The following is a 20,725-nucleotide window of genomic DNA, read 5'->3' as shown; positions in this document are numbered from 1 at the left end:
AAGCATGGCAGGCGAAGCCCAACAGCAGGGAGGCACAGCTGTGGTGGTGGGAGCCCTGGGGCTGCTTGCTCACATGTCCATGGATCTGGAAGCAGGGAAAGGGGAAATGCGGGCTCAGCCGGCGTTTTCTCCTTTGTTCAGCCCAGGACCCCAGTCTACATGATAGTACTGCCTGCATTCTGGGTGAGTCCTCTCTTAGCTAATCAATCCCCTTAGAAAAGTCTTCAAGGGGATTTTAAGTCCAGCTAGGAGGGGCCATCACACAGCCTTGCTAAAAGCCATCTGCACCCTTGTAGGCACACCCCCTGTGGCAGGAAGTTGTTATAATCCTGACATGATGAATATAGTGACTGATAATTATGACCCATGCATAGTGACTGCTTGTTGCCTGGGTTATTAATTTACACTGAAATGCTCCATCTCTCTGACTCCCCAGAATGGCTCAATCTGAGGAGCAAGGAGCTGCCCCCTGTGCCTTCATCCGCCAAAATTCCGCCAACTCCATTTCCTTAGACTTTGAGCCCAACACAGAGTACCAGTTTGTGGAACAGCTAGAAGAGCGCTACAGATGTGCCTTCTGCCACTCGGTGCTTCACAACCCCCACCAGACGGGCTGTGGGCACCGCTTCTGCCAGCACTGCGTCCTGTCTCTGAGGTGAGTGGCCAGGGCCTGCAGCGCTGACCGTAGCTGACCACACAGCTGGAGGTGTTCCCGGTGGTGCTGTGGCTGCGGGGCTGTAACTGAGGTTTGGGAAGTTGTGGCTCCAGAGAGGCTCTCTCAGGCTCCTGGCCAAGAACTGAAGTCTAATTCTCTTTGCTCGCCACTTCTTCATGAACATTCACCCTGCCTTAAAATTCACACTACACCTGTCCTGCAGACACAGCCTGTCACCATAGCTGTACTGTGGCTTCCCTGATGATTACATATTTGAGATAGCAGGCTGTCATGTCTATAAGGGACCTGACTGCCGAGGGGCTGTCCACTGCCAAGGCAGCTGCAAAGCCTGCGGTAGCATCACTCCATCAAAATCTTCAAGGTAGTTAGCTCAGGAAGGTATGTTTTGGCTCACAGTATTTTCCAGGAAGGCTATGAGACTGTGAGGTTGCCAAAGTGGGGTGCAAGGTTGCCGCCTGGGTAGAGTATACAGCTTGTGCTGTACAGAAACTGGGTACTCAGGGCTAATGTGTGCCTGAATGGTCTTGGAAGGACTGTTAACTTTAGCCTAAAATCTTTACTTTCCTCTCCAGGGAGCTGAACACAGTGCCGATCTGCCCTGTAGACAAGGAGGCCATCAAGCCTCAGGAGGTGAGCAGGTCACTGATTTGGCTTGGGTGTTGGTGAAAGCACCAGCATTTGGGGTTGACATCCAGGCTGGGACAGGACAGACACTGAGGAATTAAGTAATTACCCCTAGTCCTCTGCTGTGGGTCCTCCTGACCGTTTGGACCACACCACACCCAGGTCTCATCACCTTCCTACACTAGCTCCAGCCACATCAAGCTGCTAGAAAGGTAGAACACATGTTTCCTGGGTTCACCTCCTCAATGGCTAATCCCTAAGACATGTTGTCTTGTAGTAACAACTTTATCACTACAGTTCATTACCTTTCAAATGTCTGGTTTGACGGATTTTCCTGCTTTCAGAAGCCATTGTGATATGTAATGACCCCCAAGAAGAAATCTCATGTCCTCCCACACCCCTCTAGCCCACAAAAATCACTGTCTAGTTTCTGCCTTGACTTAGCTGCATTTTTGGATGTTTGATTTAAATGGAAATCTGCCTTTTCTGTCTGAGTTCCTCCACTCAGCAGGTTCTCAAGGTTCATGCATATGGTTTGTTGTATTAGTACTAGTCTGTTGTGTGCATATACCACATTTGGTTTCTGTGTCAGCAGTTAGTGTATCTACTTTGTGGACTACTATGAATAATGCTGTTGTAAATTTTCATGTATGAAGCTTCATTTTTTTTTTTTTAAATATGGGGCTAGGGATATGGATGGTTCAATGGTTAAAAGCACTGGCTGCTCTTCCAGAGCAATGAGTTCAGTTCCTAACACCCACATCGTGGCTAACAACCAATTGTAACTTCAGTCCCAGGGGATCCAGTGCCCTCTTCTGGCCTCCACAGGTACTACATGCACATAGTATGTATGTATGTGTATATATATATATGTGTGTGTGTATATATACATGTATATATATATACATACACACACACAAACACACACACACACACACACACACACACACGAGATGTATATATGTAGATTCCAAGAAAAGTTGGTATCTGATATTAGGAGCTGAGGGTATGGTTTCTGTGTGTTCCTATTCATCACACTGGGGCTCAGTTTCCAGCACTGGAGGGAAAATACACTTCGAATATATGATTATATCCATGACAGTAAAGTCTACTTCAAGAAGCTACCATTGCTGTTACATGTCGGCTTCAGAATGTGTGTAACTCAGATGTTCAATTCTATGTGTCCCTGAGAGTGCAACTCCTTGGTAATGTGATAGCCCGGGGTTTAACGTTTCTCTTTTTAATTTTTTTGTTTGTTTTTGCAAGACAGGGTTTCTCTGTGGCTTTGGAAGCTGTTCTGGAACTAGCTCTTGTTCCAGGCTGGTCTCGAACTCACAGAGATCTGCCTGCCTCTGCCTCCCGAGTGCTGGGACTAAAGATGTACACCATCACCACCTAGGTCTCTTTTTAATTTTTTAATTGTTTGTTTGTTTATGTTTTGTTTTGAGGTGTGTTTTTTTGTGTTTTTTTTTTTTTTAATTTGGTTTTACAGGTCTCTGTAGCCCTGGCTGCCCTAGAACTGACTATGTAGACCAGGCTGGCCTTGAACTCTGCCTCCTAAGAGCTGTGATTAATGGCATGCACCACCACCAGGCTGTGTTAACATTTCAGCAAGTGCTAGTCTGTTTTGTATGACAGTTGCCCCCCTTTGTACCTTCCTCCCACAGCATATGCTGTGGTTTCTAGGTAGCAAAAGCTCGCCAAAACAAGTCCTCAGCTTTTCTGATGCACCTCTCTAATGGATGTGAACCCTCTCTTACCCAGGGTGGGAGTCACTTTCATTAATGGCTAGCGACATAATCAGCTTAGCTGCCCAGCTGTGTGTCTTCTCTTTCAGGATGCCCCTTAAGATTCTCTCTCTGTCTCTGTCCCTCTCTTTGTGTGTATGTGTGTGTGTGTCTGTGTGTCTGTCTGCACAGTGCCCATGAAGGCCAGAAGAAGAAGAAATCAGATCCCCTGAATCTGGAGTTAAAGATGGTTATGAGCCACCAGATCAAGTGCTGGGAACTGAACTTGATTCCTCTGCAAGAGCAATAAGTGTTCTTAACCCCTGAGCCATCTCTCCAGCCTTACCATTGCCCATTGTAACTAGACTTTTGTCTCTAAGTGTGGAATTATTACAAGGCTTTTGAATTATTACCAGGTTTTTTTATCAGATTTGCCAATATTTTTCTTTTATTACATGATTTATTCTCACCTTGTTGTTGGTATTTCTTGAAGCATATGGCTTTCAATTTGTTGAAATTTAGTTTATCTGTTATTTTTTTCTTTTTTGGTTTTTCCAGACAGTCTCTCTGTGTCACAGCCCTGGCTGTCCTGTAACTAACTCTGTAGACCAGGCTGGCCTCTGCCTCCTGAGTGCTGGAATCAAAGGCCTTATCTGTTTTTCTTTATTTGTGGGTTTTGCTGTTGTCTTAGTTTGCTTCTCTGTTGCTATGATAAATGTCATGAACAAAACCAACTTGAGGGAAATGTTTACTTCACCTTACACTTCCAGGTCACAAACCATCATCTAGAGAAGTCCAGGCAGGGGCTCAAGGGAGGCAGGGACTGAGCAGAACCGTGGAGCAGAGCTCTTGTCTGGTTTGCCCCCATGGCTTGCTGAGCCTGTTTCCTTTTACCACTCGGAATCACTTGCCCGGGGCTGACATAGCTCACAGTGAGCTGGGCCCTTGCATATCAATCATTAGTCAAGAAAATGACCCATGCCTTGCCTACAGACAAGTCAGATGAAGGTAGATCTTTGGTTGAGGCTCCCTCTTCTAGGCAACCTTAGTTCATGTCAAGTTGACAAAAAAAAAAAAAAAAAACGTAACCAGCACAGTTTGACCCCTTGTCAGCTTGACACACAGATACATAACAGTTCCCTTCTTTTTTGTCACCAAGATTATGTTAATATTAATGTCAAACAAATTAAAACTTTAAAAGTCCTACCATCTTTAAAACACTAAACAAGTTTAACATCTCTTTAAAATACCCAGTCTCTTAACTATGGCTCCTAGCCAGGCAGTGGCGGTGCACACCTTTAATCCCAGCACGTGGGAGGCAGAGGCAGGTGGATCTCTGAGTTCAAGGCCAGCCTGGTTTACAGAGTAAGGGATACACAGAGAAACCCTGTCTTGAAAAACAAAACAAAAGCAAATAAAATCTGTGGGCTCCCATTGAAAACAAACAAAAATGTCAAATATCTTACTCCAAGAAGGAAGTACCAGGGAACAGTTAGAGTCAAAGCACAACCAAATTTCAACAGGGTAAATCGTGCAGCATCTGAAGTCTAGAACTCACCATTCTCTGAACTAGGGAGAGCTGTGGTCACACTTTGATTGTGCTGTCCACGACACACAGCTCTTCCAGTAAGTTCAGGAACCTGCCATTGTCCTTAATAGTCTTCCCAGGGTCCTGGCATCTCCAGCGTGCTCTTGGGCCACAAAACCCACAAAGCAATACTGCTTCTCCTCGTTTGCTGAGCTACCTTTCTTATACAGTCCAGCACAGCCTTGGGGGGGGAGGGGGCACTGACACACCAGAGTGAGAAATGACACTCTGCCCTTGGCCTCAGCCTCCTCAAGCTCACCCTGTGCCTCCCCTAAGCTGCAGCTTTGCTGTGTTAAGCACTGAATTAATATGACTTGCTAGAAGCGTGTGTCTGAGGCAGCCTTTACTTCAATGTGGTCTTGTGACATTTCCGTTTCAGCCACTGCCTGGAAGTTTCCATCTGCTTCTGAGATAGACTTAAAGAGCAATCTTACCATAGCTTCCTCTGCACCGTAGTGGCGCACCAGAGGGTGTGACACTGACCATATCTGTGTTTTAGGTGTTCAAAGACAACTGCTGCAAAAGGGAAGTCCTCAACTTATATGTCTACTGTAAAAACGCCCCTGGATGCAATGCCAGGATTATTCTGGGGCGATTCCAGGTTGGTATCACTTGTGACCAGTGTTGCCCATGCCGTCCTTCTAGTGACACCCACTTAATCTTTCTATGCTGGGCCCTGGTTGAGCCCTGTAAATGGTTCCCTGGGGTTTCTCTCAGACTGTCCCCAATCTAGCAGTACCATGAGCACCAAGGGTGGAGGTATAACCAAAGGGTTTGTTTTTTAGGAGCATGGAGAGAGCACCATCTGTATGCTAGGCCAAATTCATGGGGTCTCTGTGAGTTCAAGGCCAGCCTGGTCTAGAGTGAGTTCCAGGACAACCTGGGCTATACAGAGAAGCCCTGTCTTGGAAAAAACAAAACAAAACAAAAACCACACACACACACAAACAAACAAAAAACAAAACAAAAAACAGAGGATCCAGCAGGGTTGCATAATTGTGGGACCCTAAGATGGGAGGCAGGCATGACTGGCACAAAGCACAATCAGGAAGGCAAGGCCCTCCCCTCCAAGCCTTTGCTTTGTCTCTTGGTGCTGGGGACGGTGAGTTCTGCTCCAATGTTTGCTACCCATGACAGAACACTGGGCCGGATCACCCAGGCTGTGCTCCGAGAGTGAGGCACTGGTGGGAATGTTCAGAGGTATCAGGGAGGTGCAGGTAAAAGGAGTCCTGCCAGGTACAGCTTCCTCCAGCTGGGGAAGGCACAGCGCCTGTCAGACCCAGTCGAACCACAAGTGACTCAGACACCTTTTGCTTCCAGGGAATTGTTTGGCCGCTGCTGAGATTTTCCCCTCACACCCACACAGTTTAGGACATGCATGTCAGATGACTCAGCCCTTTATCAAGCCTCCAGAAACACACACACACACACACACACACACACACACACCCTGGGCACTGAGGTGATAGATGTGTAGGTGATTTCCTTGTCCCCCTGGAGGAGCTCACAGAACTATTGTTTTCTGTGCAAGAGTCTGTTGTCAATGGCTTTGAGTGACAAGTTCTAGACAGGACCTCTTGTCCAGCTGTGTTGTCACCAAGCCAGCATAACAAACGAGGCCTGCATCCACCACAGAAGGCTGTGGAGAGCACAGAACAGGCTGCAGGAGAACGGGCCTGCTTTCCATGGCTGTTTGCCAAGCTCTCTCACTCCTGTCTCCGGCTGCTTGTGCGGTGAGGTAAAGGGTCTCACTGGTCTGATTGGGTGTCAGCAGTTACGTGTGTCATGGAGACTGTCAAGTTACTGCAGGTTTTCACTTTTCTTACTACAAAGGACAAAAGAAAATAATGTTAGTCTCGTGCTGAGAAAGAAAAGCTACTCGGTTGCTTTCCCTTGAGAACAGTGGCAAGCCGTTTCTGTTAAGAGCTATTAGTAGGGGCTGGAGAGGTGGCTCTGCAGTTAAGAGCACCAGCTCTTCCAGAGGACCCTCATTCAAATTCTCAGCACCCACATGGTGGCTCACAGCTGTGTCTAACTCCAGTCCCACAGGATTCAGTGCCTCTTCTGGTCTCCTTGGGCATCAGGCATGCATGTGGTACACAGACAAAATACCCATACTCATAAATAAATTTTCAAAGAGAGTCAATAGTAAAAATGACTTGGGCTTTGCAGGCTCTGCATCTCTCCCAGTTCCTCAGCCAGCCCCTCCCTCAAGAGCCTGACAGTAGGGAGGGTGAAACACCCATCAGGGAAAGGTGCCTGCTTCCGGGTCTGAGGGCCTAACCTGGATTCCTGGAATCTGCATGATGGAAGGAAACTAACTTCTACAAGTTGTCTTCTGACCTCTGCAAACACCACCAAGCCACCTATCCCCACACTCTCCACAAATAAATAAATGTAATGGAATTTTGTACTTTTTAAAATATATGTATAGGGTCTCATTCTGTACCTCTGAGTGACCTAGAACTCTTGATTGAGACCAGGCTCCTTGAATTCAGAGATCCATTTGCCCACTTAGTGCTACGGTTGAAGGTGTGCATGCGCCACCACACATGGCACTTAGACAAAAGAGCCAGACGGTAAGAGCAGGCTCTGCATGGCTCCCATGTCTTCCTCCCTCGCCCTTCAGAGCAAACCTGCCATAGCCATATGTGAGTGAAACAGCTTGGGAAAAGAGGTGGTTACAGACTTAGGTAAGCAGTGGGGCCACATCTGGCCGTGGGCTCTAGAGAGCCAGCTGTGTGAAGCTGTCATGGATGGGTTCTCAAGACTTAGCAGCATCACAGTGTCACAGTGGTGAGGTGTTTGCAGTGTCTTGAGTGACAAGCCCTGAATGAATACCCTCAGTTCACTCTGTTCCGATGAAGAACATTCCAAGTAACTGAACAAAGCCTGACCGTCCGTCCCCCTCCTGTCCAGGGACCTGCCTTCTCTTTCTTTGTGTGTCCCCACCGTCAGTCTGTGCCCCCCTCTGTAGAGCCGGCATGCTCCCTTCTTGCTTACATGTCTCCATACCCACCCCTGTGGAGTCGGCGTGCTCCCTCCCTCCCTTCTGATTGTCCTGCCTCTGCTCTGCAGAGACTAATAGAAGGTGCTGGGGATGAGGGTGGGAAAATAAAACACAAAAGAGACAGAAATGCCACCGAGACCTGCCACCCTCTGGAAAGGCTGGAGAACGTGCATGGCCCGGCACCTTCATACAGGAGCAGGCCACTGGATTCTTTAAACAAACTGCATGTTATTGCTCCCCAAATCCTCCCAGACCCCCACCCCACTCGATCTTTATCCCTCCCCTAATTTCCAACGAGCCAGACTAGCTTTCACAGTGCCAGTCCCAGTGGCCTCTCTGCCCTTGTCCTCAGAAGAAACAGTGGGTCTCCATGACAGCTGGGGAGAGGCCAGCCCAGCTGGCACTTGGCTGTCTTCCCAGCCTCTGGGGCTACTGTCACCTGTTACAGGATCATCTTCAACACTGCTCCTTCCAAGCCGTGACCTGCCCTAACGAGAGCTGCCGGGAAGCCATGCTCCGGAAAGATCTGAAGGAGCATCTGAGTGCATACTGCCGGTTCCGAGAGGAGAAATGCCTTTACTGCAAGAAGGGTGTGGTGGTTACTGACTTGCAGGTGAGAGCATCCACCATGGGTGGCCATGCATGCAGCTCAGATGGAACTTGGAAGTGCACTCTTTACTTATTTGTTCTGAATTTGGACTAAGGAGGAGAATTGCCTGGCTAGCTAGGGGTATGGCTCCATTGATAGAGTCTTTGACTAGCACATGGAAAGCCCTGGATTTGATATCCAGCATGGCTCACACTTCTCATCCCAGCACTTGGAGCCAGGAAGATGAGTAGTTCATCCTTGGCTTCATAGCATTAAGGCCAGCCTGGGCTATAGGAGACCCCGGCTCTAAAAAGAAGTGGTCAGTTGGTAGCATGCTCACCTAACATTCACAAGGCCGTAGGTTTGACCCTGCCCCACTCCCCACCCTACAAACCAGTTGATATATTCCTGTACTCTCAGGAGGCAGGGGATCTGAGGTTCAAGGATGGCTCATCCTTGGCTGCATAAATAGGTAGTTCTCAAATAGGGGGGAGAGGAGGGGAGTAGTTTGAGATTACACAAAGAACTCTAAGCCCTTTCATTTATTGGTGGTGAAAATAGCATAAGGGCCCCTGCTGCAATGTGGGGGGTGAGATACAAGGCCTGGGTCACATAGAGGCGATGATAATGGCTGCTCTCTGGATTCAGTTATTTGGCTGGAGCAGCAGGATATCAACATAGAGATCACAGGTACTTTTACATATTCGGAGGAGCCTCACTGATGCACCCCCAGGCTGACTGTTTTTGGAGTCTCAAACCTTCTGATCTTTCAGGCACTCATAAATTTTAAATTTTTAGTTAAATTAATTTACATCAAGAAAGCAGACATCTCTAATCTTTTCTGGAAACTGGGCTATAATTTCCTGTGGAGAGCAAGCCACATGGTGTGTATATCCTGAGACACGTGTAGGAATACCTTGAGGCCAGAGAGCTTGGCTTTGTTTCTCACGTGCTCTGTTTCAGGATCATGAGGAAAACTTGTGTCCTGCGTACCCAGTGTCTTGTCCCAACAAGTGTCTGAGGACTGTTCCGAGAACTGAGGTGAGTAGACAGTCCTCCCTACAGAGTGTGGGGAAATGCTTGGCAATCCTTGTGGTGGGGGTTTGATGAGAACTGTAGCCAAAGGCAGGGGACTGTGTGGTCCTTGGATGCCTGCCTGTCTTCTGGGGCCACCCCTTGTACACCCTTTTGTTTTTGCCCTAACTCTGCCTCACCAGAGTTTCTCCTGCCCTTACTTCCTCCCAAGTAGCCCCTGGTTCCCTGATGATACCAAACAGATGAAGAACCCATGTGTTTCCACAGCATAGGCCGTCCTGTTTTGTAGGTAAATGAACACCTTACTGTGTGTCCTGAGGCCGAACAAGACTGTCCGTTTCAGCACTATGGCTGTACTGTCAAGGTAAGGTGTGGGTCACCTTCATCTCTGCTGCTGTAATTCCCTGGTGAGTTCACTTTGTTAACTCTCTTCAGGATATGGGAGGGCAGAAGGACACTAGAACTATTGGACTACAGTGGAGTTAGGGCTCTGCAGAGAAACAGAACTTTTACATGCATACAGGCTCACTTACATATGTATACGTTATGCTCGTATATCTGTTCCTATGGATGTGTGGGAAAACTCATTCTGCCACTGTTCGGTTCCTGTGTCTCACATCTGCACATCAGCCCAGCAGTGTGAACTCTTGGGCTGGAGTTTCTATATTGAGGTCATAAGAAGTCTGCTGCTTCAGGGTTTGTGCCCAGACCTTCAGCTGACTGGACAAAGCCCACCCACATTATGGTTGGGTCGTCTTTACTTAAGGTTGGCCAGTTATAGTAATCTAACTAATTAGCACATAAAACCAACCATGGCAGTAACTCCTGCTCTGTTTTGTCTATAGGGGTTCAGAACCCTTCAGAGTCATCCTTCCCGTGATTCCTGGGTTTATGCTTAAACCACCTTATACCACCTTATACCACCAAATGTCTTGAAACAAAACGATTTGAGGCTATGGTCCTAGCTCCATAGTGAAGTACTTGCCTGGCAGACGTGAGGGAGGCACAGGGTTTGAGTCCTCACACTGGGGAAAGAAACTGATGAAATAAAGTGATTTGAAATCAAATCATGCTTTAAAATAATTATCCAATAAGTTGGATAAAATAAGTTAAAGAGAACAGTTTGACCTCTACTTCAAGCCTCTTGGCAAATTCCACTGGATCAGAACAGAAATTGAGACATCATGCTGAGTATAAGCCATACATTCTATAAATTTAATTACCCCAATTATATTTTAACATAAGCACATTTTTTTTTTTTAGTTTAAAGGTATTTGACTAGTTGCCATGTAGCTCAGTGCTAGAGCATGTGGACAGCATGCTGGTTGATTCCTAGCACCACCCCAACATGTATGTCATTAGGAGTCTTCAACTAGATTGTGAAAACTGCGGTTGTGTTAGCAACAGAAAAGGGTTACCTTTCAGGGCAGTATGACAGCATTGCCTTTGGTGCTGAAAAGACTCTTTAGGGTCAGGCTCCACCTCCTGCTGGGCTGTGTTCTAGTGTTAACCTCAGTGTCAGGAGCTAAGCGTGGGTAGGGAACTTGTTCTATGGAACCTTCTTTGGAACATCCAACTAGCTACCAAGGGGCCTGCACTCCACTGAAGGGAAGTTGAAACATAGGGGAATGTGAACCTTTGCCTTTATGAGCAATAGACTCTGTCAGTCAAAAAACATTGTTACCTGTCGGTCAATAAACATTGTAACTGTAACCATCAGGGGAGATGTAACCATCCCTTCTCTCAGTTGTATGACAAATTTGCACAGGCTGGAATTAAAAGCAGGCTGCAGGCTCAACGGGAAGGACAGTGTAGAAATGTGCTCTGGGGAAGAGGGAACTGACCCAGGCTTAAAACCAGTCTGCTGAGACTATGCATAGGGGTAGCTGAGTGGCAGTGGTACCTGAACCCGGGAAGGAAGAAAGTCAGCAGCAGAGTTTTGACACAGCCTATTTGGTCCTGGCTTCTGGAGAAGTCTAAAGAAGGGGAAGGGCCCAATGGAGTCATTTTTTCTTGCAGCTCTGTACAAAAAGAGTGCATAGGGAAACTAAGTCTGCAAAGTCGCTGAGGTTCTGTGTTAACAGAGTACTTGTCGTCTGCCTCATTTTGGGGAGCTTCTCGATAACTGAACTTCACTTTTGCTTGTATTGAAGGGTAAGAGGGGGAACTTGCAGGAGCATGAGCAGGCAGCCCTGAGGGACCACATGCTTCTGGTTTTAGAAAAGAACTTCCAACTAGAACAGCAGGTGAGTCTTGGTACTTCGTGTCAAGGGGCAGAAAAATTGCTGACATCTTAGCTACTCTGTGTTTTCCCATGCTCTCTCTGGTTCCATGTAAGCTGATTTAAAAAGGTATGTGCTTTTCTGCTTGTGGCCAGATATGCCCTAGATGTTATAGAAAATTTGAGCTAGAAGGTGCCTGTGAATTCTTTGAGTTAATCACTTCCTGAGGATGAACTAAGATCTGAAGTTTGTAAACTGCAAGTGGCAGACTGGATCTCAAGCCAGCACTCTCAGTGGCTTACTGTACACTGCACATTACCAAGCACCTACTGTTCGACATTTTTAAATTAAATCAGTCAGCCCATTACATTATTCAACAATCTGTTCCAAGTACTATGAGCTTTGTGAGTTTTGATATAGACCTAATCTACCTTGGAGAAAGCTTTGTAACCTGATAAACATATACTAACTTCATACATACTCGCTGACCATGGTTGACCAAGCGTGTCACAGTTCCTGGAGCACCCATAGCATCTGTAAAGACTGTTGTTAAGGAGTAGTTGCTATGGAAGTTAATTATGTTGCAGAACCATTTTAGAAGACTTTTCAGGCCCACTGCCAGAGGAGTTTGCCACTGCAGTTTTTTTTTTTTTTTTTTTTTTTTTTTTTTTTGTGATGTCCAATTCCACATTACAGTGTGCTTTTCAGGGTCACCGCCAGGAGAAAATTAGAAATCTTGACACAACTGGTTACAGGCCTGCTGCCTGGGAACTGCAGTTTCTTTATGTTCTCCCTATGCATCCATCCACTGATTGAACAGACAGTATGTGCAAGGTATAGGATTCATTGCTAGGGACACTGAGTCACAGGGGACATAGCCTCTCCATGATGAATCATGGAAATATCAGCAGATAAGTTGTGGTAATGCTGTGTGGGGTACAGAGGCCACAGCAAGGCACTCTGGGGAAACTGTGGTAGGCTTCTCAGGGTAGGACACCCAAGATGTACCTTCACTTATTTTATTTTTAATTATGTGTATGGGGAGTGTGTGCATGAGTGCAGGTGTGTGCATGTGTGGAGGCTAGAAGAAAGTGTCAGATATCCTGGAGTGTAGGCAGCTGTGAGCTGCCCAACTTGGGTTCTAGAAACCAAACTCAGATCCTCTGCAAGAGCAGAGCAGTACATGTTCTTAACTACCAAGCCATCTCTCCAGATCTCCAAGCTGACACTGAAGGGAAACGGAATGTGCAGGAGGAGGGCTTGTGTCCAGACAGGATGCTGAAGATTCAGGAAATGGAGTGTGAGACAGGAATGTCTGGAGATTGACGGACATTGTTCAGTTACTGTTTTACTCATTCATATTCTGCCTTGATTCAGAAGGGATTTAAGGATCAAAAGTTAGGACCAATGAGTTTCAGTGTTTGGCTGTTTAAATATTTGATAGTGGTATTACCTTTAAAATGGGTATTATCGCCTATTATTATGTTTACAAAAAAGTCATAGCATGGCAGCAGCTGATAATTGAGGGTGCCAGAGCCAGAAGGCCTGAGGCTACAGGGTATATGCCCACCCAGTCCACATCTCTGCCCCCAGCTCCTCGCTTGTAACTGGGGTGTGGTAGATGGGAGTAAGGGAATGTTTCCGCATTCTCAGCATAGTCCCCGGTGCACCAGAAGCATTTCAGTTTTGAGAGGAGTTGAGATGCTGGAAGAGGTGATGGTAGAAACCATAAGGCCAGTGGACTGCACATAACATGGAGATACTCTGAGGTTAAAGTGGCTTGCTTTAAGCTTGGGAGGCAAAGAACCTGGGAATGTTATCAACTGAGGTGGGCACTACAAGAACAGGGACAAGTTAGAGGTAAGGAGAGGGACTGTCAAGAAAGCCTTATGGCCATTTGTACATCATTTGTGAAACAGATATCCCGTGTCTTCCAAATAAGGTATCGTGCTGGGTTCAGAGAATAAAGAAGTGAGACATAGACTCAGCAAACATGCTAGTGGAGGAAAAGGACAAAAACAACAATAAAAGCAAGCTGTAACAGGGATGAAACAGGCTATGGGTGGATACCAATGGGACTGGAAGGGCCTGGGTGGGTGATGTAGGTAAGGAAATATTCCCAGAGGCTATGCCTTTTAGTGGCTTCACTGGAAAGGTAGTTCTGGATGAGGGAAGTTCCCTCATGGGAGCCAGGTGCTATGCAGCCTTGCAGGGTACACATGGGTTAGTTAGGTGCTGTGCAGCCTTGCTGGGTACACGTAGGTTAGAAATGAGTGTGAAGCCACAATGGTATCAGATAATATAGAGCCCCAAGTTTCAATAAATAAATAAATAAATAAATAAATAAATAAATAAATAAATAAATGCCACTGAGAGACATAAGACCAGATTTCTCTCTTGATATTGTTGGTTGTGATACAGAGTATGAACTGGAGAACATTTGCCACTAAGCAGATATTTCCCAAGCACCAACTGATACCAGGCTCACCCAGTTGCTTTGAGATGCAGGATGATCCCAGCTTCTATGGAGGGTAGCTCTCAGGGTAGGGTCAGGTGAGCAGTGTCACAACCTAGACAAAAATTGATGAAGACTGTGACTGCTAAAACAGATAGGATGTGTGTCTATACGTGCGTGTCTGTATGTGTCAGTATGTGTATGTATATGTGATGTGTGAGTGGTGTGTATCTGTGTGTATGTCTGCATGTATATGTGTGTGGTACACACATCTGAAATCCCACACTTGGAAGGTGGAGGCAAGAAAGCCAGGTCATCCTATGAAACCAAATTCGCAAATGAGACAATGTGAGAAATGAATGTAGGAACTTTTCTGTGTCTAATGTTGTGAGTGGAAGTTGGCCAGCATTCAGAATGAATAGGATCACTCTTGGGTTTTTGGTTGTTTCCCTCAAATAGATTACAAATTCTGGGCTGGCAGGTTGCCTGAGTGGGTAAGGGCACTTGCCACACAAAATATGAGGACCTGAGTGGAGGGCTAGCTGCCTAAGTCCAGGCTCAGTAAGAGACTGTCTCAAGGGGGAAGGTCCAAAGCAGCGGAGGAAGCAGCAGACATGCATGTGTGCACACAGATTGATCGCGACGTCTAAGTTTAGCAGTGCTCACCTAGTTTGGCTACACTTGCTGTGTGCTGACAGTTACCACAGGGAGCTCTTTGGGGACTCGGAGGACAGAGGCAGAGCTGGTAGAAATGCAACAAGGCACTGACATGTGTCATGGCTGTCTGACAGCACGCAGTAAAAGGGTACACCAGGCACTTTATTGAGTTCAGCCATAAGACACCCCTGACTGGCTGGCCCTCACCACAGGTCAGGGATGGAACATTCTATGGGTCTGGTTTGGGGGACTACCAGCAAATACTTTCTTGAGTTATACAAAACTCTGCCTATGAACACTACCCTGGAAATGCATGTGCACCATTTCCCCCATTAGCCTATGTGCACACACTTAACAGCTTGTCTCTCTTCACTCACATGCCTGTGATTAGATCTCTGACTTACATCAGAGTCTCGAACAGAAAGAAAGCACGATCCAGCAGCTGGCAGACACAGTGAAGAAGTTCGAAAAGGAGTTTAAGCAGTTCACACAGATGTTTGGCAAAAATGGAAGTTTCCTCTCAAACGTCCAGGTAAGGGCTGGGCAGATGGCCAGGGGTTGAAAGTGCTGACTCGATGGCACACAGATACCTGTAACTCCAGCTCAGAGGATCTGATACTCTCTTCTGGCCTCCGTGTCTGTATACTCAGGCACACACACACATAAAATGAATTACTTTTTAAAGAAAAGAAGGGCTGGAGAAGGGATCAGTGGGTAAGCATGTGCTGCTCTTGCAGTGGAACAGGGCTAAATTCCCAATACACACCAGATGGTAGTTCACAGCCATCCATTACTCCAGTTCCAGTTCTGACTGCTGCAGGAAGCAAGCACATACAATGTTCACAGACATACATGCAGACAAAACACTCACATGTAAAATAAAATAAAACACCCAGGTGAGACATGCTCTGAACTCCCTCACTAGGGTATTTCCTCTTAACTCTTTTAAATGGAAACCATTTCAAATGTGTAGAGAAGCTGCCAGAGTTAGCAGCACCTGTACAGCCTTGTCCTGTCCCCAACAACACCTTGTCCCAGTCACTCTCCCCTCCCCTGGCTGTATGGCCATGCACCACCAGAAAGAATACTGGATGTGTTGTGGCCTCTGCCTCTCACAGCAATCACTTTCATGGCCCAGTATATTTACCAATGCTGCTAAATGTAACTCCCCACCCCCCCACCCCCGAGACAGGCTTTCTCTGTGGCTTTTTAGAAGCTATCCTGGAACTAGCTCTCATAGACCAGGCTGATCTCAAACTCAGAGACATCTGCCTGCCTCTGCCTCCCCAGTGCTGGGATTATAGGCATACACCACCACCACCCAGCTGTTAACTGTAACATTTACACCATGCTTTCATAGTATGTATGAAGATTCGGGTTTTAATTAATGTTGGGTTAATACTTCCCTATTTGAGGCATATTAAGGACATAGTTCTGCATTCTGCAGACAACAGAGCAAAATTGTCAGTTACCCTGGGAAGAGCATGCATTAAACATCACTAAAACAGCATAAAAACTCACAGGGTGGATCACAAATGTTAGATAATCACAAATGAATGAAAGTCATCATTTCGAGATTGGCAGTGGGAGATTTTAAGACATAATGTGGGCAATATATTTGCAATTTGTATTGTTCCAGAAATCTAGGCCACATAAACTCTATACTTGTTCAGTACATCATATATATGTGTGTGTGTGTGTGTGTGCGTGCACACACACACACATATTCTACACGTGCTGTACATGTATGTGCAGATGTGTGTGCACACAGGCATTTGCATGTATGAACATGTTCAGGAAAAAGAAACTATCATACTGTTAGTCCTGACTTCTTTCCAAACAGAGGCCACCAGGATGGGATTAAGACTATATATGGGCAAGACAGACAGATTAATGCCATCTGAGAGAGCATGTAGGGCTCTTCTGGACCTGTCCTGCTCTACCTGGGCCAGAACAGGGGCCCTGCTGAGTGTTAGCTTCCTTACAGAAAGGGGCCTGAGAGACTGGCTGCTCAGGGAAGGAAGTGACAGTCAGAGAGAGAACATGTGTGTAAGTGGAGGGGACACTTTAGACACATTAAGAAAAGTTCACAAACTCACCAGAAGGGTCAGACGGAGATGAGGGGGGAAGGCGTGCTCACTGACTTTTCTGTCTCGACAGTGTCCCTTTCTTTTCCTTAGTGGATTATATGTAGAATATCTGTGTTAAAATTCGACCTTAACAAGTGATCAAAAATTGTCTAATTTCCAAATATGCTGGTTTTTTTGCACCGCCAGGCTCTGACCAGTCACATTGACAAGTCGGCCTGGCTGGAAACACAGGTGCGGCAGCTGCTGCAAATAGTTAACCAGCAGCAAAACAGATTTGACCTGCGCTCTCTGGTGGAAGCGATTGACAGCATCAAGCAGAAAATCACCCTGCTGGAGGCCAGTGACCAGAGATTAGGTGTGTGTTGGTCCACTCTGCCTGTGTGCATTTGTAGGGGCTAAGACAGGATCCCCAGGACAAGCTTAGCTAAAACAGCAGGGATTGATTCAGCTAGAGACCTGCTTCAAAAGACTAAAGAACAATTGAAAAAGACACCCAACATCAACTCTGGCCTCTGCATGCACACATGTGCCTCACACACATGCAGAAATGTGTAGACATTTCCATCACACCCATGAACACACTAGTTAAAGCGCTCAGCATGAGAATCCACTGGAGGTGAATGCCCGGTGCATCTTATACTTGGGTAAGCTTAGGGTTAAGAGGACACATCCCTGTTTGCTTGGCATCAGCTTACCAGGCGTGGCATCCCCTGAGTTAACGTTAGTAATGTGGGTGCTACATGTGTGGGTGCTATCCATGCCAGTGTTTCTTCCCTGGCAGTGTTTGGATAGCTACAGCCTCCTGTTATGTGTTTCCTTTCAGTTGTCTTAGAGGGGGAGACCAGCAAGCATGACGCACACATTAATATCCACAAAGCCCAGCTGAATAAGAACGAAGAACGATTTAAGCTGCTGGAGGGCACCTGCTATAGTGGCAAGCTCATTTGGAAGGTGACAGATTACAAGATGAAGAAGAGGAAGGCCGTGGAGGGGCACATTGTGTCTGTCTTCAGCCAGCCTTTCTACACCAGCCGCTGTGGCTACCGGCTCTGTGCTAGAGCATACCTGAATGGGGATGGGTCTGGGAAGGGGACGCACTTGTCCCTGTACTTTGTGGTGATGCGGGGTGAGTTTGACTCACTGTTACAGTGGCCATTCAGGCAGAGGGTGACCCTGATGCTTTTGGACCAGAGTGGCAAGAAGAACCACATTGTGGAGACCTTTAAAGCTGACCCCAACAGCAGCAGCTTCAGAAGACCTGATGGTGAGATGAACATCGCCTCTGGCTGTCCCCGCTTTGTGTCGCATTCCACTCTGGAGAATTCCAAGAACACCTACATTAAAGACGATACCCTGTTCCTGAAAGTGGCTGTGGATTTAACTGACTTAGAGGATCTGTAAGTGTTAACAGAGAAAAATGCCTATGGGGTCCAGAAGCACAGGGGGCAGGTGACTATCCTTTAAGCCCTACCTCTAAGACTGAACATGCTTTTGTTGTTGGCCTTTTGCCTTTAATGTCTGAGTGTTACCATTTTCTCTTGGATCCTGCCCCTGGTTTGAAACTTCAAACTCTTAGAATATTGCTGTTATTTATATTTTTATATCTTCTGAAAAATTATAATGAGCTTGACAATAAGGTCCGGGGCTCCTCTCTCTCTCACTGACGTCAGGGACTTGACACCGGGGTGTGTAATGCTGAGTGTGCCTGAGTGCTCAGAGTTGGAATTCCTTGTGGACAAGATATATCTTTTCAGAGGCAGGCAGGCTGCCCCAGTTAAGTATGGGTGATGTAGCTACAGGCTGCCTTTGGAGTACAGTTCTTTGGGTAGTACCTGTCCCTTCGAAATTGCACCACTTCCCTATTTGATATGATTCACTAGCAGTCTGTGAGCACCATTTTCAAAGTTGCATTACAGCTGGTAGATGGGGTTAACATTTCACCCTTTCTACTGACACAAGACAGAAGGTGCAAACTGTATATGTTTAGTGAACCAGAGTGCAGATTTCATTAGGTTTGACCAGATGAAAATCATCTCTTTGGCCAACTATTTCAGTTTCACGAAGCTCAACCAAGTAACGTTTGTATAATAGTGTGAAGATTATCAAAATTTATGATAGAGGAGATGTGAGAAGAGGACAAAGGGGACCCCAATTGCTGTGGTAGCAGCTCCTAACATTGGTACAGCAGTCACTCTTGTTCTTTTGGAGGAACTTATAATTCATGTATTGACAAGAAAATGGGCGTTTGTAGAAACTTGTGGAGTTTCCTGTCAGATTCCTGCATACTCTGTGACCAGAAATGACCAGGTTTTTGTGTATCCGTCTATTGTGGTGGCTCTCAACCTGTGAGTTGTGACCCCTTTTGGGAGTGCATCAACTGACCCTTTCACAGGGGTCACCTAAGACCACTGGAAAACACAGATGTTTACATTACAATTCATAATAGTAGCAAAATTACAGTTAGGAAATAGCAATGAAAATAATTTTAGAGTTGGGGGTCACCACAACATGAGGAACTATATTAAAGAGTCACATCATTAGGAAGGTTGAGAACCACTGGTCTATTGGGTCTGTGTGTAAATACAAGCCATCATCTGTCCTTTCAACTCAATAAGCCTGGGACTGACATCTGCCAACCTTCTCCAATTGGAAATGCATGCTATGCCATCTCTATTGCTCTAGTACAGTTGGCTCTTTAGCACAGAAGGACAAATGTCATGGCTCAGGACCATTCAGAGCTCACCTGGATGATGGCCATGCACCTTGCAATTAGTACTTACTTATATAAGAAATGGGATTTGGGACTGCAGAGAGGGCTCAATGGTTGAACACTTGCTGCTCTTCCAGAGGACCTGAATTCAGCTCTCAGTGCCTACATCAGGTGGTTCACAAACACCTGTAATTCCAGCTCAGAGGATCTGATGCCGTCTCTGTAGACACCTGCACTCACACCTGCATACACCTTCACACAGGTGCTCACAGATACACATAACTAAAAATGAACCTTAAAAACAAAATATGGGCCAGGTGGTGGTGGCACACACCTTTAATCCCAGCACCTTGGAAGCAGAGGCAGGCGGATCTCTGTGAGCTGGAGGCCAGCCTGGTCTACAAAGCAGGACAAGGCTATACAGAGAAAACCTGTCTCAAAAAACATAGGGATGAAGGATGGATTGACAGCTCAGTATTAAGAGCACTGGGTTGTTATAAGCAGGTTTTTTAACCATCCTGGTCCCAGAGCCACACCAGCCCCAAATAATACACAGAGACACTGTATTAGATATAAGGCTGTTTGCCTGTTACTAGCATTTCTTATTAGCTAGCTCTGTCTTAAATACTAACCCATTTCTATTAATCTAAGTATTTCCACGTGGTCTTATCTTACCGGAGAGAGGATCCAGACCTCTGCTCTCTTGGTCTTACATGTTAATTCTCCCTACCTCTTCCTGAAACCTCCTTGTCTCCTAGTCCCACCTATCTTGCTTTCCTATTGGCCAGAAGTGCTTTATTCATTAACAAATAAGAGAAACATATTTACAGAATGACATCTCTCATCACGGGATGCCCTTATGGAGAACAGTTTCAATTCCCAGCACCCACATGTGGGCTCCCAACCACCTATAACTTGGGTTCCAAGGGATCCGACACCCTCTTCTGGCCTCTGTGGGCACTGCATTTGCATTCGCAGACACATGGAGGCAAACCACCCATACACATAAAATAAAAGACTGATTTTAAGTAGAAACAACTTACCTGACCAGCTCCTGGGTGTCCAGGAACCCTCTCAATCTCTTCTGTGAAGACAATAGAACCACACCAAAGGTCAGGACCCAGAAAACCAGTGCATCTTAGAAACACATAGTACCTGGTTGCTGGTGAGCTCTGGAACAGCAATGGCTACCCATGACCTCAGAATAATCCAGAAGCCCAATCTCTTGCCCACAATGCCAGACTGGGGGCATGCTGTAGGTTTGTTCACTATTTCATCTCTGTATTAGTTGGGGTTTTCTAGAGTAGCAAGAATGAATCTCTGTGTGCATGTGTGGGATTCA

At 46.3% G+C, this 20,725-nt stretch overlaps 1 protein-coding gene across 2 annotated transcripts in view; it reads left to right on the top strand.

Annotated features, from left to right (window-relative positions):
* Window positions 1–18,309, top strand: part of Traf5 (TNF receptor associated factor 5) — a 36,728-nt gene extending 18,419 nt beyond the window's left edge. For both annotated transcript variants that reach the window (XM_051186655.1, XM_051186656.1), the window contains 10 exons: window positions 437–655; window positions 1,249–1,306; window positions 5,115–5,216; window positions 8,074–8,238; window positions 9,178–9,255; window positions 9,539–9,613; window positions 11,403–11,495; window positions 14,975–15,115; window positions 16,860–17,028; window positions 17,497–18,309. In XM_051186655.1, coding sequence (XP_051042612.1) covers window positions 438–655; window positions 1,249–1,306; window positions 5,115–5,216; window positions 8,074–8,238; window positions 9,178–9,255; window positions 9,539–9,613; window positions 11,403–11,495; window positions 14,975–15,115; window positions 16,860–17,028; window positions 17,497–18,074 — 1,677 coding nt within the window. In that variant the 5' untranslated portion in view covers window position 437 and the 3' untranslated portion in view covers window positions 18,075–18,309. The remainder of the gene's footprint in view (window positions 1–436; window positions 656–1,248; window positions 1,307–5,114; window positions 5,217–8,073; window positions 8,239–9,177; window positions 9,256–9,538; window positions 9,614–11,402; window positions 11,496–14,974; window positions 15,116–16,859; window positions 17,029–17,496) is intronic.
* The last annotated feature ends 2,416 nt before the right edge of the window (window positions 18,310–20,725 follow it).

This window comes from Phodopus roborovskii, unplaced genomic scaffold (assembly GCF_943737965.1).
Source record: "Phodopus roborovskii unplaced genomic scaffold, PHOROB, whole genome shotgun sequence".
NCBI classification, from domain to species: Eukaryota; Metazoa; Chordata; class Mammalia; order Rodentia; family Cricetidae; genus Phodopus; species Phodopus roborovskii.
Note: the sequence above shows the minus strand (reverse complement) of the source record. Positions and strands in the feature narration are given on the sequence as shown.